Source organism: Eriocheir sinensis, chromosome 6 (genome assembly GCF_024679095.1).
Source record: "Eriocheir sinensis breed Jianghai 21 chromosome 6, ASM2467909v1, whole genome shotgun sequence".
NCBI lineage: Eukaryota > Metazoa > Arthropoda > Malacostraca > Decapoda > Varunidae > Eriocheir > Eriocheir sinensis.
Window position 1 is genome coordinate 1904700 of NC_066514.1, and position 17500 is coordinate 1922199.

General features: G+C 47.1%; 1 protein-coding gene across 1 annotated transcript in view; it reads left to right on the top strand.

Moving 5' to 3' along the window:
• LOC126987314 (arrestin domain-containing protein 2-like) overlaps positions 1-17500 on the top strand; it is a 52100-nt gene that overhangs the window by 24068 nt on the left and 10532 nt on the right. Inside the window, exons 2-3 of the mRNA XM_050844234.1 lie at positions 996-1118; positions 8169-8291. Of these exons, the coding sequence (XP_050700191.1) occupies positions 1007-1118; positions 8169-8291 (235 nt within the window). The 5' untranslated portion in view covers positions 996-1006. The remainder of the gene's footprint in view (positions 1-995; positions 1119-8168; positions 8292-17500) is intronic.

Consider the following 17500-nt stretch of genomic DNA (forward strand, 5'->3'; position numbering starts at 1 on the left):
ACCCCTGGGAATGCCCGGAGCCCCTTCAAAAACCCTGCCAAATATGAGTGTGTAGACGGCGTTTGAGAATATGGTCCCGGATCTGGTACTGACAAGGGAGCGTCACGGCAGCATCCTCACGTGAGCGTCAACAAGTGCCGGCAACTTGTTGAACCGGACAGCCACGCACAAGCTCTCATCAAGCTGCCGGCAACAGTGTCAAGTGTATGTTGGGAACAGTGTTTGCCGGCCTGTTGGTAGGAACTTCTTGGTAGCAACCGTGTGTGCTGGGTAACTTGTTGGCTGCAGGGATATTGCGAACACACGCACACGCACATACACACACACACACACAGTGGCCGCACGCACAAAATTAACGCTATTAGTGCTCACCTAACCACTCAGAGAGAGAGAGAGAGAGAGAGAGAGAGAGAGAGAGAGAGAGAGAGAGAGAGAGAGAGAGAGAGGCTGTCAACCAAACGCCGGGCAGACAGGAGTACCAACCCTTCCGAAGAGGCCGCGGGGTACATTGCCATTCAGGGAGGTAATCAAACTCAAACAGACCGTCAATAGGGGGCGGAAGGGACGCAGGGAAGGGACTGGAAGGGGCGGGATGAGAAGGGCAGAAGAAAAGCTTGTCTATTGAAGAGGAGAAGCACATTGTCCCATACGTGAGGCTCTCTTGGGTTTGCTAGCCTGTTCATTCCGTCTGGCAAGCCATCTAGAGAGAGAGAGAGAGAGAGAGAGAGAGAGAGAGAGAGAGAGAGAGAGAGAGAGAGAGAGCAACTCAGTCTACTTCTCTCTCTCTCTCTCTCTCTCTCTCTCTCTCTCTCTCTCTCTCTCTCTCTCTCTCTCTCTCTCTCAAGTCTCTCTCTTCAACTTAATATTAACTAGAGTTGAAATGCAACGTTTTGGAGCAATCTCATTAATGTAGAATCACCATGGGGTCTGTGTGGTCTGATGTTCTATATAAATCTATGTAAACCTCTCTCTCACCCGTCTATTCCTTCCCTCAGGCTCGGTAAAGATGGACTACATTCGGGAGTTCGACATCCGCTTGGAGAAGGAGATGTACTATGCGGGAGAACTATTGCAAGGGCAGGTTATTCTCAACACCGTGGAGAACTTTAAACTGAGAGGTGAGTACTGGGGTGAGGTTGGCGGGGAGAGCCGTGTAGTGCGGGGAACCGTGATGACGTGTGGTCTGGTGTGCTGTGGGGTTGGGAGAGGAAGGAGGAAGGGAAGGGGAGGGGATGTGTGTTGTGGAGAGGTGTGGTGTTCTGTGTGATGTGGTGTTGTGTGGTTTAGTGCGCTGTGGTGAAGTGTGGTTTGGTATGGTATGGTATGGTGTGGGGAGGGGAGGTATGTTGTATTGCCACTACTACTACTACTACTACTACTACTACTACTACTACTACTACTACTACTTCTACTACTTGTATTACGACACCTACTTCAATAGCAACCACTACCAAAACTACTACTAATGTTACTATGAAAAAATAGTCCACAATTATTACTACTATTTCCATTATTACTACTATTACTACCTGGCTGATATAATAGTCGTATGGTACTATTGTAGAAGCCTTATGGAATGTGTGAAGTTCAGGAGTTAAAACCTGGTAGCAGCGGGGACCATGTTTCTTAATGGTCCCTCTAAGCGAGAAAAATGAGAAAAAATCACCCCTCACACAAACCATTTCATAATATATATCAAAGCATTTGTGATCAGATTATGTATCATCTGTTTTGGGGGTTTATATCATGGCACAAATTTGGCCCGTCGCTGCTACACGGTAAAGCCACAAATTTGGCCCGTCGCTGCTACACGGTAAAGCCACAAATTTGGCCCGTCGCTGCTACACGGTAAAGCCACAAATTTGGCCCGTCCGTTACACGGTAAAGCCGCAATTTGGCGTCGCTGCTACATGGTAAAGCCACAAATTTGGCCTGTTGCTGCTACATGGTAAAGCCACAAATTTGGCCCGTCGCTGCTACACGGTAAAGCCACAAATTTGGCCCGTCGCTGCTACATGGTAAAGCTACAAATTTGGCCTGTTGCTGCTACACGGTAAAGCCACAAATTTGGCCCGTCGCTGCTACATGGTAAAGCCACAAATTTGGCCCGTCGCTGCTACACGGTAAAGCCATAAATTTGGTCCGTCGCTGCTACGGTAAAGCCACAAATTTGGCCCGTCGTTGCTACACGGTAAAGCCACAAATTTGGCCCGTCGCTGCTACACGGTAAAGCCACAAATTTGGCCTGTCGCTGCTACACGGTAAAGCCACAAATTTGGCCTGTCGCTGCTACACGGTAAAGCCACAAATTTGGCCCGTCGCTGCTACACGGTAAAGCCACAAATTTGGCCCGTCGCTGCTACACGGTAAAGCCACAAATTTGGCCTGTCGCTGCTACACGGTAAAGCCACAAATTTGGCCTGTTCCTGCTACATGGTAAAGCCACAAATTTGGCCCGTCGCTGCTACACGGTAAAGCCACAAATTTGGCCCGTCGCTGCTACACGGTAAACCCACAAATTTGGCCCGTCGCTGCTACACGGTAAAGCCACAAATTTGGCCCGTCGCTGCTACACGGTAAAGCCACAAATTTGGCCCGTCGCTACACGGTAAAGCCACAAATTTGGCCTGTCGCTGCTACACGGTAAAGCCACAAATTTGGCCTGTCGCTGCTACACGGTAAAGCCACAAATTTGCTACACGGTAAAGCCACAAATTTGGCCCGTCGCTGCTACACGGTAAAGCCACAAATTTGGCCCGTCGCTGCTACACGGTAAAGCCACAAATTTGGCCCGTCGCTGCTACACGGTAAAGCCACAAATTTGGCCCGTCGCTGCTACACGGTAAAGCCACAAATTTGACCCGTCGCTACTACACGGTAAAGCCACAAATTTGGCCCGTCGCTGCTACACGGTAAAGCCACAAATTTGGCCCGTCGCTGCTACACGGTAAAGCCACAAATTTGGCCCGTCGCTGCTACACGGTAAAGCCACAAATTTAGCCCGTCGCTGCTACACGGTAAAGCCACAAATTTGGCCCGTCGCTGCTACACGGTAAAGCCACAAATTTGACCCGTCGCTGCTACACGGTAAAGCCACAAATTTGGCCCGTCGTTGATACACGGTAAAGCCACAAATTTGGCCCGTCGATGCTACACGGTGAAGCCGCAAATTTGGCCCGTTGCTGCTACACGGTAAAGCCACAAATTTGGCCCGTCGCTGCTACACGGTAAAGCCACAAATTTGGCCTGTCGCTGCTACACGGTAAAGCCACAAATTTGGCCTGTCGCTGCTACACGGTAAAGCCACAAATTTGGCCTGTCGCTGCTACACGGTAAAGCCACAAATTTGGCCCGTCGTTGATACACGGTAAAGCCACAAATTTGGCCCGTCGCTGCTACACGGTAAAGCCGCAAATTTGGCCCGTTGCTGCTACACGGTAAAGCCGCAAATTTGGCCCGTTGCTGCTACACGGTAAAGCCACAAATTTGGCCCGTCGCTGCTACACGGTAAAGCCGCAAATTTGGCCCGTTGCTGCTACACGGTAAAGCCACAAATTTGGCCTGTCGCTGCTACACGGTAAAGCCACAAATTTGGCCCGTCGCTGCTACACGGTAAAGCCACAAATTTGGCCCGTCGCTGCTACACGGTAAAGCCACAAATTTGGCCCGTCGCTGCTACACGGTAAAGCCACAAATTTGGCCTGTCGCTGCTCCCAGGTTAACTGTGTACATTCGCTCCTGGTACCAAAGCCATGGACACCAACCCCCAGCTCACGGGTAACCCTGTCAGTACCATTACCAGCACTGAGGTCGCCCTAGACGGAGTGTCGCAAATGGCTTTACGAATTCAGACTTTCGTTTTTTTTTTTACAGCAGAGGAGACATTGCAAGGGCGTGAAAAAAAAGAAAACAATAATGAAAAAAAAGCCTGGTACTTACTGCTCCTGAATAGAGTGGCCGAAAGAGAGGTCAATTTCGGGAGGAGAGGTGTCCTGATACCCTCCTCATGAAAGAGTTCAAGTCGTAGGCAGGAGGAAATACAGATGAAGGAAGATTGTTCCAGAGTTTACCAGCGTGAGGGATGAAAGAGTGAAGATGCTGGTTAACTCTTGCATAAGGGGTTTGGACAGTATAGGGATGAAAGAGTGAAGATGCTGGTTAACTCTTGCATAAGGGGTTTGGACAGTATAGGGATGAAAGAGTGAAGATGCTGGTTAACTCTTGCATAAGGGCTTTCGTCAGTATAGGGATGAAAGAGTGAAGATGCTGGTTAACTCTTGCATAAGGGGTTTGGACAGTATAGGGATGAAAGAGTGAAGATGCTGGTTAACTCTTGCATAAGGGGTTTGAACAGTATAGGGATGAAAGAGTGAAGATGCTGGTTAACTCTTGCATAAGGGATTTAGACAGTATAGGGATGAAAGAGTGAAGATGCTGGTTAACTCTTGCATAAGGGGTTTGGACAGTATAGGGATGAAAGAGTGAAGATGCTGGTTAACTCTTGCATAAGGGATTTGGACAGTATAGGGATGAAAGAGTGAAGATGCTGGTTAACTCTTGCATAAGGGGTTTGGACAGTATAGTGATGAAAGAGTGAAGATGCTGGTTAACTCTTGCATAAGGGGTTTGGACAGTATAGGGATGAAAGAGTGAAGATGCTGGTTAACTCTTGCATAAGGGGTTTGGACAGTATAGGGATGAAAGAGTGAAGACGCTGGTTAACTCTTGCATAAGGGGTTTGGACAGTATAGGGATGAAAGAGTGAAGACGCTGGTTAACTCTTGTATAAGGGATTTGGACAGTATAGGGATGAAAGAGTGAAGATGCTGGTTAACTCTTGCATAAGGGGTTTGGACAGTATAGGGATGAAAGAGTGAAGATGCTGGTTAACTCTTGCATAAGGGGTTTGGACAGTATAGGGATGAAAGAGTGAAGATGCTGGTTAACTCTTGCATAAGGGGTTTGGACAGTATAGGGATGAAAGAGTGAAGACGCTGGTTAACTCTTGCATAAGGGGTTTGGACAGTATAGGGATGAAAGAGTGAAGATGCTGGTTAACTCTTGCATAAGGGGTTTGGACAGTATAGGGATGAAAGAGTGAAGATGCTGGTTAACTCTTGCATAAGGGGTTTGGACAGTATAGGGATGAAAGAGTGAAGATGCTGGTTAACTCTTGCATAAGGGGTTTGGACAGTATAGGGATGAAAGAGTGAAGATGCTGGTTAACTCTTGCATAAGGGGTTTGGACAGTATAGGGATAAGATTGATCAGAAAATCGTGTGAGGCGAGGCCGCGGGAGGGGGGTGAGGCATGCAGTTAGCAAGTTCAGAAGAGCAGTCAGCGTGAAAATATCGATAGAATGACTACGTGCGGTATCTGCTCCTTACCGCCAACCTTCTCGTGGGAAAAGAAGCAACAAAACGCACTTAATCAAACACAGACTTGGCCAACAGTTCCTCCGCCCTAATGTCCACTAAAACAGAGGCAGCAGCGTCGTGACCACCTGATACGAGCAATAGGCTGTGTATTCTGGACATCTATGGAATCTATGTACCTCTGTTTAGCCCTGTCTGTCTCTATCTCTCCAGCTCTCATCATGTTACACCCTCCGGGGCGTGATTAACATTAATGAGGGGAATGTGTCGCCAGCTGACGCCGCTCCGTCCCGCCATGTCCCGCCCCTCACTCGCGACCGTTCCCTCTCGCTTCCCATCACTTCACGCACAAAAAAAGAAAACAATAATAAAAAAAGCCCGCTACCACACCTCATCCATCGTGGGTATTAGCGGGGGGGGTCTGGGGCTGCCCTGTATAGATCACTCGGCCTCTTCCAGTCTCCCTGTGTTTCCATGTTCCTATCTTCTTATGTAGTGAAGTAATTTTCCCCCACAGCTTATGTTACCAGTACTGTAAGTCAAGGGTAGCAGTTTCCTCTTATTTCCCTCTTTACTGTAAAATTTCCATGTCCTTTTCTTCCTTAAAAGTACATGGGAGAGGTGGGTGGGGAGGAGCCTTCATCTATTCTGTCCTGTCCTGCCCCACGTAGATTACTAGCAGTAGCGGTAGTAAACAGACACTCTCGCCATAGCCCAATAGGTCTTCTGGTGTCTGTTCTTCCTATGTATGCCTATGTAATCCTATGTATAATATGTCCAATTATCTTTCTCATTAATTCACTTTCTACGCAGCCAAATCAAGTCTTCCACCATTTCTATCAGCTGCGAGGGTTTGGGAGGGAAGGGTAGATGTGTGTGTGTGTGTGTGTGTGTGTGTGTGTGTGTGTGTGTGTGTGAGTAAGTTCGCGTTATACTGATTGGACATTGTTTTCCAGAAGGGGGAGGTGGGCGGACGAGGGAGGGGCGGGGGATGGACAGGGGATAGAGGGGCTCTGGGTTGGCGGATGGGCCGGCGAGAGGCAGCTTTTCGGGTGGGCGGGGGTGGTGATGACAAATGGGCGGGGGAGAAGTGCGGGGAAAGGGCGGGAGAGGGCGGGGAGACGGAGGGATAGCGGGAGGGGTAGCGGGGTGCAGAGGAGGGGTTGCAGGGGGGTTAAGGGCAGAGGGGAGTGATAGAGAGTTGGAAAGTTTTGTTTAGTCGGCGCAACATCTGTGGTCATATGCCGGAGAGGGACAGGAGGGGAAGGAATTATAGGAGAAGGGAACAGACCCCAGGAGACGGGACACAACCCCCGATTAATACCTGGTACCCATTCACTGCTGGGTGGACAGGGGCGTAGGGTATCGGAAAAGGAAATGTTGGAAAGTTTCGTTTAGTCGGCGCAACATCTGTGGTCATATGCCGGAGAGAGACAGAAGGGGAAGGAATTACAGGAGAAGGGAACAGACCCCAGGAGACGGGACACAACCCCCGATTAATACCTGGTACCCATTCACTGCTGGGTGGACAGGGGGGTCGGGTATCGGAAAAGGAAAAGTTGGAAAGTTTCGTTTAGTCGGCGCAACATCTGTGGTCATATGCCGGAGAGAGACAGAAGGGGAAGGAATTATAGGAGAAGGGAACAGACCCCAGGAGACGGGACACAACCCCCGATTAATACCTGGTACCCATTCACTGCTGGGTGGACAGGGGCGTAGGGTATCGGAAAAGCCGCTCAAATTTTTCCACTCCGCCCGGGAATCGAACCCGAGCTCTCTTGGTTGTGAGCCGAGTGTGCTAACCACTGCACCACGAAGCCCCTGTGTACGGGGAAGGGGCAGGTTAAGGGGTCATCCAGAGCCACCGAGGCGTCAATGCGTAGGCCTGCAGCAATAGCCCGTGATGAGCCCCGCGAGGGTGACACCGCCTAGTGATTGCCTGATTAATGTGTGTGTGTGTGTGTGTGTGTGTGTGTGTGTGTGTGTGTGTGTCCTTCTCTCTCTCTCTCTCTCTCTCTCTCTCTCTCTCTCTCTCTCTCTCTCTCTCTCTCTCTCTCTCTCTCTCTCTCTCTCTCTCTCTCTCTCTCTCTCTCTCTCTCTCTCTCTCGCTTCTCCTCAATCTACCTCCCCATCCAGAGAGAGAGAGAGAGAGAGAGAGAGAGAGAGAGAGAGAGAGAGAGAGAGAGAGAGGGAGGGAGGGTAACAGTGTATCAGGTACTTTGGTTTAACAAGGTAATTCGCATAGTTAGTGTTGTAATTACTAGAAACACCTGCGCCTCTCTCTCTCTCTCTCTCTCTCTCTCTCTCTCTCTCTCTCTCTCTCTCTCTCTCTCTCTCTCTCTCTCTCTCTCTCTCTCTCTCTCTCTCTCTCTCTCTCTCTCTCTCTCTCTCTCTCTCTCTCTGTGTGTGTGTGTGTGTGTGTGTGTGTGTGTGTGTGTGTGTGTCTCTCTCTCTCTCTCTCTCTCTCTCTCTCTCTCTCTCTCTCTCTCTCTCTCTCTCTCTCTCTCTCTCTCTCTGCACCCCTGTTTACACAAGACTGATCGCTCAAAGAGAAAGGAAGCTTCTAACAAACACACACACACACACACACACACACACACACACACACACACACACACACACACACACACACACACACACACACACACACAGATAAATTGCTATACTTTTGGTCTATCTGCAACAACAAGAACAACAGAAACAACAACAACTACTACTACTACTACTACTACTACTACTACTACTACTACTACTACTACTACTAACCCAGCCCCCCCCCTTCTCCCCCTGCAGCCATCCGGGTCGTGCTGCGCGGCAAGGTTCACGCGGAGTGGAAGGTGGTCGTCTCAGGGGACCGGCGCACAGTGAAGGACGACCAGTACTTCATTGACGATCGAACTACCATCTGGGGCAAAGGTATGGACGACTACTACTACTACTACTACTACTACTACTACTACTACTTCTACTACTACTACTACTACTATCTCTATCCTAAATTTCAATCCAAAGCTGGATGTTGCGCCTACGTGCGCAACGACATCACTTGCTCTCGTGCCCACGACCTTGACTCTTCTGAATTTTCCACCATCTGGTTAAGACTTCACTGTCATTCTATTACTAAATACATCTGTGCTGTTTATCTCTCACCTAACTCTACCAACTATGTAAAATTCTTTGACTATTTGAATTCTAAAGTGGAGCACATCTTGACCCACTCTCCCTTCGCTGAAATCTCCATCCTAGGAGATTTCAATGTTCACCACCAACTTTGGCTTTCATCCTCTTTCACTGACCATCCTGGTGAACAAGCCTACAACTTTGCTATCCTCAACGACCTAGAGCAGTTGGTCCAGCACCCTACACGTATTCCTGACCGTCTTGGAGATCGGCCCAACATTCTAGACCTCTTCCTTACCTCAAACCCTTCTGCTTATTCTGTCAAACTGTTCTCTCCGTTGGGCTCCTCCGATCACAATCTTATTTCTGCATCCTGTCCTATCGCTCCTGTACATCCTCTGGACCCACCGAAGAGGCGATGCTTCTGGCATTTTGCTTCAGCTCGGTGGGACGACCTGAGGATGTAATTTTCCGATTTCCCGTGGAATGATTATTGCTTCCAGGATAGAGACCCTTCTGTGTGTGCTCAGCGCATCACAGCGGTGATTGTCTCTGGAATGGAGGCATACATTCCTCGTTCTTTCTCTACTCCTCACGCTAAAAAGCTTTGGTTTAATCACGCTTGTTCTCGTGCTGTCAGTGATAGAGAGGCAGCTCACAAAAGGTACCAGAGCCTTCAGAGTAATGCTAATTATGAACTTAACATTTCTGCCCGGAATCGTGCCAAATCTATTCTCCGACTAACCAAAAACTCTTTCATTAATAGAAAATGCCAAACCCTTGCTTTCTCTAACTCTTCCCGTGACTTCTGGCATCTAGCCAAAAACATTTCCTCCACCTTCACTTCTTCATCTTTCCCTCCACTCCTCAGTCCTGACGGCAACACTGCCGTTTCATCTATCTCTAAGGCTAAACTCTTCTCTCAAACTTTTCTAAAACTCCACTCTGGACGATTCTGGGCATATTCCTACTCATACCCCCTCTGACTCCTTTATGCCTGTTATAAAGATTCTTCAAAATGATGTTTTCTACGCCCTCTCTGGCCTCAATCCTCAGAAGGCTTATGGACCTGATGGAGTGCCTCATATTGTCCTTAAAACTGTGCCTCCGTGCTGTCACCCTGCCTGGTCAAACTCTTTCGCCTCTGCCTGTCAACATCTACCTTTCCTTCTTGCTGGAAGTATGCCTTCACACAGCCTGTACCTAAGAAGGGTGACCGCTCCAATCCCTCAAACTACCGTCCTATTGCTTTACTTTCTTGTCTATCTAAAGCTTTTGAATCAATCCTTAAACGTAAGATAAAAAACCACCTATCCACTACTGACCATCAATCTGAACGCCAGTATCGCTTCCGCAAGGGTCGTTCTCCTGATGATCTACTAACCTTCTTAACTGACTCTTGGTCATCCTCTCTTAGCCGTTTCGGTGAAACTTTTGCTATTGCGCTGGACATATCAAAAGCTTTTGATAGGGTCTGGCACAAATCTTTGCTTTCTAAACTACCCTCCTACGGTTTCTATCCTTCTCTGTACCTTTATCTCCAGTTTCCTTTCTGACCGTTCTATTTCTGCCGTGGTAGACGGTCACTGTTCTTCCTAAATCTATTAAAGTGGTGTCCCACCGGGTTCTGTCCTATCTCCCACTCTTTTGCTGTTGTTCATTGATGATCTTCTTTCCAAAACGAACTGTCCTATCCATTCCTACGCCGATGATTCCACTCTGCATTATTCAACTTCTTTTAATAGAAGACCCACCCTTCAGGAACTTAACGACTCAAGGCTGGAGGCTGCAGAACGCTTAGCCTCAGACCTTACTATTATTTCCGATTGGGGCAAGAAGAACCTGGTGTCCTTCAACGCCTCAAAAACACAGTTTCTCCACCTATCCACTCGACACAATCTTCCAAACAACTATCCCCAATTCTTTGACAACACCCAGCTATCACCTTCCTCAACACTAAACATCCTCAGTCTATCCTTAACTCAAAATCTCAACTGGAAACTTCATATCTCATCTCTTACTAAATCAGCTTCCTCGAGGCTGGGCGTTCTGTACCGTCTCCGCCAGTTCTTCTCCCCTGCACAGTTGCTGTCCATATACAGGGGCCTTGTCCGCCCTCGTATGGAGTATGCATCTCATGTGTGGGGCTCCACCACACAGCTCTTCTGGACAGAGTGGAGGCTAAGGCTCTTCGTCTCATCAGCCCTCCTCCTCATACTGATAGTCTACCTCTTAAATTCCGCCGCAATGTTGCCTCTCTTTCTATCTTCTATCGATATTTCCACGCTGACTGCTCTTCTGAACTTGCTAACTGCATGCCTCCCTCCCACGGCCCCGCTGCACTCGACTTTCTACTCATGCTCATCCTACTGTCCAAACCCTTATGTAAGAGTTAACCAGCATCTTCACTCTTTCATCCCTCACGCTGGTAAACTCTGGAACAATCTTCCTTCATCTGTATTTCCTCCTGCCTACGACTTGAACTCTTTCAAGAGGAGGGTATCAGGACACCTCTCCTCCCGAAACTGACTTATCTTTCGGCCACCTCTTTGGATTCTTTTAGGAGCAGCGAGTAGCGGGCTTTTTTATATTAATCTTTACTTTTTTTGTGCCCTTGAGCTGTCTCCTTTGCTGTAAAAAAAAAAAAAAAACTACTAACAATAATAATAATAACAATACTACTACTATCATTACTACTACTACTACTACTACTACTACTACTACTACTACTACTACTACTACTACTACTACTACTACTACTACTACTACTACTACTACTACTACTTATTGTGATTACGAACAATTCCTTCCTTCTCTCTCCAACCCACTCATGTCACGTTAGACTGGAGGCCTTATTTATTTTCTTAGGTGTTGGATATAGCGCCGGAAGCCTGTCTTAGGGGGCACATTGCACGACCGCGGGCGAATTATATTTATAGTCGCTCCCGTGATGTAGGACTCTTGTCGGACCCTTGGTGACCCCCCGGTGCTCGCCTTGGACTAGTCGGTGAAGTTAGGGTTGATTGAAGGTCCGGGCAATCTCTACTTCCCTATTTCATTCCCTATTTTTAATCCTATGGGACCTTAAAAACTCAATTACTCTCTCTCTCTAGTGCAAGGAATTCCCAGTACAATCACGCTTCCCTATTCATGTTAAGCTGTATTGTAGGAACCCACGGCTTAAAATCCAATTCCCTATTCCATTCCCTATTTTTACTATTATGGGACCTTAAAAATCAGTTATCCTCTCTCTCTAGTGTAAGGAATTCTCAGTACAATTACGCTTCCCTATTCATGTTAAGCTGTATTGCTGGAACTCATGGGTTAAAATGCAATTCCCTATTCCATTCCCTATTTTTACTCGTATGGGACCTTAAAAATCAGTTATCCTCTCTCTCTAGTGCAAGGAATTCTCAACACAATTACGCTTCCCTATTCATGTTAAGCTGTATTGCTGGAACTCATGGGTTAAAATGCAATTCCCTATTCCATTCCCTATTTTTACTCGTATGGGACCTTAAAAATCAGTTATCCTCTCTCTCTAGTGCAAGGAATTCTCAACACAATTACGCTTCCCTATTCATGTTAAGCTGTATTGTAGGAACTCATGGGTTAAAATGCAATTCCCTATTCCATTCCCTATTTTTACTCGTATGGGACCTTAAAAATCAGTTATTCTCTCTCTCTAGTGCAAGGAATTCTCAGTACAATTACGCTTCCCTATTCATGTTAAGCTGTATTGCTGGAACTCATGGGTTAAAATGCAATTCCCTATTCCATTCCCTATTTTTACTCCTATGGGACCTTAAAAGTCAATTATCCTCTCTCTCTAGTGCAAGGAATTCTCAGTACAATTACGCTTCCCTATTCATGTTAAGCTGTATTGTAGGAACCCACGGCTTAAAATACAATTCCCTATTCCATTCCCTATTTTTACTCGTATGGGACCTTAAAAATCAGTTATTCTCTCTCTCTAGTGCAAGGAATTCTCAGTACAATCACGCTTCCCTATTCATGTTAAGCTGTATTGTAGGAACCCACGGCTTAAAATACAATTCCCTATTCCATTCCCTATTTTTACTCCTATGGGACCTTAAAAATCAGTTATCCTCTCTCTCTAGTGCAAGGAATTCTCAGTACAATTACGCTTCCCTATTCATGTTAAGCTGTATTGCAGGAACTCATGGGTTAAAATGCAATTCCCTATTCCATTCCCTATTTTTAATCGTATGGGACCTTAAAAATCAGTTATCCTCTCTCTCTAGTGCAAGGAATTCTCAACACAGTAACGTCTTCAACTCCTCTTCCTTCACTTCGCCTCTAACTTACTCTCTCCATGGCTCAGAACACTCCATCATCCTCCCTTTTCAATGTATAGAATACCCAAAACAGCAGCATTAAATCTCCTACCTAATGTTTCTCCTCTCAGCGGCGGCCTCCACACCCCTCCACAACGGTCCCTGATCCTCTTAGTTCCTCTCCTAATCCTTGTAGCTCCGAGCATCCACAGTGCCTCTTCATCTGCCCCATAACATCCGCGCAATCTTTATGGCGCTCGTAAATTTGGTACTGGTCCCTGAGCTGTGCCTAGTGCCATCCTGTGTGTGTGGGGGGGATGGGGGTGGTGGGGGGGAGAGGTGTGTGTGTTTGTGTGGGGGGGGAAGGGGGTAAGTGTGTATGTGTGTGTGTGTGTGTGTGTGTGTGTGTGTGTGTGTGTGTGTGTGTGTGTGTGTGTGTGTTCCCTCGTCTATGTATAGATATCAACACAATAGTCTCTCGTGTCCTAAATCATTTCCCCATTCAAGAAAAGATGGCCTTCAAAATTCTACTGTCTCAATCTCCTCTTCCTCCTCCTCTCCGCCTCTTGCGCTCGTGTGGTACGGGAAACTCTATTTGTATAACGCAGCAAACTTTCTCGCACTGCAACACGAGTGAAATTAAAGTCATTCCTGGTGGTGCTTAAGGATTCCCAGCACGCGGCGCAGACACTCGACGCCTGACAAAAGAAATGAAACGGCTCGCAGTTGGTCTATATTCTCAGGCAGGGCGGGGCTGGGCGGGGCGAGGTTGGTCTGCGTGAGGGTCAGCTGGGTGGTTGGGGGCTATTCCATCGCTCACATTAACAATCTCCCAAGGTCTAAAAGATTCTCATAAGTGTTTTTTTCACGTTTATGGTAAGAAGAAGGGTCAAGCTACCACCAGGCGTATGAAACTACCCTTGGAAATGCTTGGAAACGCACAGAAGGGTCAAGCTACCACCAGGCTCATGAAACTACCCCTGGAAATGCTTGGAAATGCACAGAAGGGTCAAGCTACCAACAGGCTCATGAAACTACCCTTGGAAATGCTTGGAAATGCACAGAAGGGTCAAGCTACCACCAGGGTCATAAAACTACCCCTGGAAATGCCCCCCATGACTCCTATGAACGTCTTGAAAATTGTTTAAGAAAATGTCCCTTACTAAGTTTATATTCGCTCACATTAACAATCTCCAAAGACCAAAAACGTTCTCATAAGTGTTGTTTTCACGTTCATTGCACAGTAGAAGGGTCAAACTACCACCAGGGTCTTAAAACTACCCCTGGAAATGCTCACAACCCCCAGGAAGGACTTGTCAATTGTGTGTTTGGGCGCCGAACGATGAAAAAAAAGGAAAGAAAAGGGAATATCTGGCGTTAACATCCTGAATTGACCTCTCCTCTGGCCTCTCCTTGTTTCTTTTGTCGGGGCAGCGTAGAGTGGGCCTTTTGTTGATGTTCTTGTTTTTTGCCCTGCGCTGCCTCGCTTGATGTAAGTAAATAGCGGGAAAACAGTTATAAAGAGTTGGCCCTTACCGCTGCTTCAAGGCCCGCTCCGCCCCTCTCTTGGACACTCCCTCCGAAGGTCGAGTGTTTTGAAACTTTAACTTGCTCGTCTTAAGATGTCAAGTGTTTCCTAACTCTTTTAAACGTCAAAACACTTCAGTTCAACGTGTTTTCTTTATAATCCTTCGCATTTTTAAATTTTACGTCGTGGCCTAGTGCGCTGGTAGGCTTCTTCCCGGTGGAGCCTGATGGTCGGCCCAAGGCTTCTTCCCGGTGGATCCTGATGGTCGGCCCAAGGCTTCTTCCCGGTGGGGCCTGATGGTCGGCCCAAGGCTTCTTCCCAGTGGATCCTGATGGTCGGCCCAAGGCTTCTTCCCGGTGGAGCCTGATGGTCGGCCCAAGGCTTCTTCCCGGTGGATCCTGATGGTCGGCCCAAGGCTTCTTCCCGGTGGATCCTGATGGTCGGCCCAAGGCTTCTTCCCGGTGGATCCTGATGGTCGGCCCAAGGCTTCTTCCCGGTGGAGCCTGATGGTCGGCCCAAGGCTTCTTCCCGGTGGATCCTGATGGTCGGCCCAAGGCTTCTTCCCGGTGGATCCTGATGGTCGGCCCAAGGCTTCTTCCCGGTGGGGCCTGATGGTCGGCCCAGCCCGTTCTGGCGCAGGCGAGTGTTTATAGTGGCGCCATCTTGCATTGGCTCATGCTGCCCTCCCGGAGCTCATCTTTAATCCTAGAATCTAGAGTCCGGGTTGATAGGTGGTCTTCTGGACAGCATGTGGGTAGTTTTAAGCCACTCGGCGGCGGCTGAAAAATCCCAGCTTGGTGGCACCGGGCGGGGATTGAACTCGCGTCGTCCTGAACGCGGCGCCGTCACTCTATCCATTCAGCCACCGCCTCCCCCGCATAAGTTAGACTCCCCAAACTGCTTCACATACTCAAAAACATTATCATTAATATTTGAACCCTAGGAGATTCTGCAGAGTTGTTTTAAGATGTCAAGTGTTTCCTAACTTTTCAACAACCAACAAAAACACTCGAGTTGAATATAATTTAATTCGCTGCATAAAATACTCACCCAGCTTTCCTAGACCTTATCATATTTTTTTATTTTTTTTTACGTCTATGCCTATAGCGAAGGTAGGCTTCCTTGAGGGGCCTAGATGGTATATTGAGCAGCGAGTAGCGGGCTTTTTTTTTTTTTATAATTGTTTACTTTTTTTGTGTGCCCGTCTCCTTTGTTGTAAAAAAATAAAAAATAAAATAAAAAATTCGGCCCCAACCCGTCATGGCGCGGGCAAGTGTTTATTTATAGTGGCGCCATTTTCATATGTTACGTGTGTTCTAGGAAATTTTGGGTCATATTCTTAAACATTTCGTCCCCCAAGCACACATATATTTGGCAAGGCTTTCATTGGTTTTGTAGGCATTTCCATGGAGAGAGGTGAGGTAGGGAGAGAAGGAAGGAAGGAAAGAAGGAAGGAAGGAAAGAAGGAAGGAAGGAAAGAAGGAAGGAAGGAAGGAAGGAAGGAAAGAAGGAAGGAAGGAAAGAAGGAAGGAAGGAAGGAAGGAAGGAAGGAAGGAAGGAAGGAAGGAAGGAAGGAAGGAAGGAAGGAAGGAAGGAAGGAAGGAAGGAACGTGTTTTGTTTACATATATTTGGGTGACATATCATCTAAAACCCATCATTTATTTGAATTCCTAACACATTTTCATCTCTTCATACTTGTTCCCATGTCAAATACAGCGATCGTCATTTATTTTACATTTTCAAACAATTTATTATATACACATGCAAGCCACCCAGTGCAATAGAGTGAGTAGCTATATTTAATTTTCCATTTTTTTATCATATTTTCATCAGCCATGCGTGTGACCTTTGAAATACAGTAAACTTCATTTATATAGATACATGTTTTAATGTTCTCCTTTCAAACGTAAAAGGCATTGGGTTTTATATGTTAACTTTCCGCTCCCAAAACACGAATAGTTCTGGTATTGAAGGGGGGAAAGGATGTGTTGGCAGTGTGCTTGAGAGAGAGAGAGAGAGAGAGAGAGAGAGAGAGAGAGAGAGAGAGAGAGAGAGAGAGAGAGAGAGAGAGAGAGAGAGAGAGAGAGAGAGTGGAGAGAGAGAGAGAGAGAGAGAGAGAGAGAGAGAGAGAGAGAGAGAGAGAGAGAGAGAGAGAGAGAGAGAGAGAGAGAGAGAGAGAGAGAGAGAGAGAGAGAGAGAGAGAGAGAGAGAGAGAACATCGAGTCTGAGCCTTCTTCTGTACCGTGAACCTAAAAGAACACTCATTAGAACCAAGAACACGTAATTTACTAGTCTTTCGTGGGGGTTGTGGGCATTTCCAGGGGTACTTTTATGACCCTGGTGGTAGTCTGAGCCCTCTTCTGCACCGTGAACCTAAAAGAACACTCATTAGAACCAAGAACACGTAATTTACTAGTCTTTCGTGGGAGTTTAGGGCATTTCCAGGGGTAGTACTTTTATGACCCTGGTGGTAGTCTGAGCCTTCTTCTGTACCGTGAACCTAAAAGAACACTCATTAGAACCAAGAACACGTAATTTACTAGTCTTTCGTGGGAGTTTAGGGCATTTCCAGGGGTAGTACTTTTATGACCCTGGTGGTAGTCTGAGCCTTCTTCTGTACCGTGAACCTAAAAGAACACTCATTAGAACCAAGAACACGTAATTTACTAGTCTTTCGTGGGAGTTTAGGGCATTTCCAGGGGTAGTACTTTTATGACCCTGGTGGTAGTCTGAGCCTTCTTCTGTACCGTGAACCTAAAAGAACACTCATTAGAACCAAGAACACGTAATTTACTAGTCTTTCGTGGGAGTTTAGGGCATTTCCAGGGGTAGTACTTTTATGACCCTGGTGGTAGTTTGAGCCTTCTTCTGTACCGTGAACCTAAAAGAACACTCATTAGAACCAAGAACACGTAATTTACTAGTCTTTCGTGGGAGTTTAGGGCATTTCCAGGGGTAGTACTTTTATGACCCTGGTGGTAGTCTGAGCTTTCTTCTGTACCGTGAACCTAAAAGAACACTCATTAGAACCAAGAACACGTAATTTACTAGTCTTTCGTGGGGGTTGTGGGCATTTCCAGGGGTAGTACTTTTATGACCCTGGTGGTAGTCTGAGCCTTCTTCTGTACCGTGAACCTAAAAGAACACTCATTAGAACCAAGAACACGTAATTTACTAG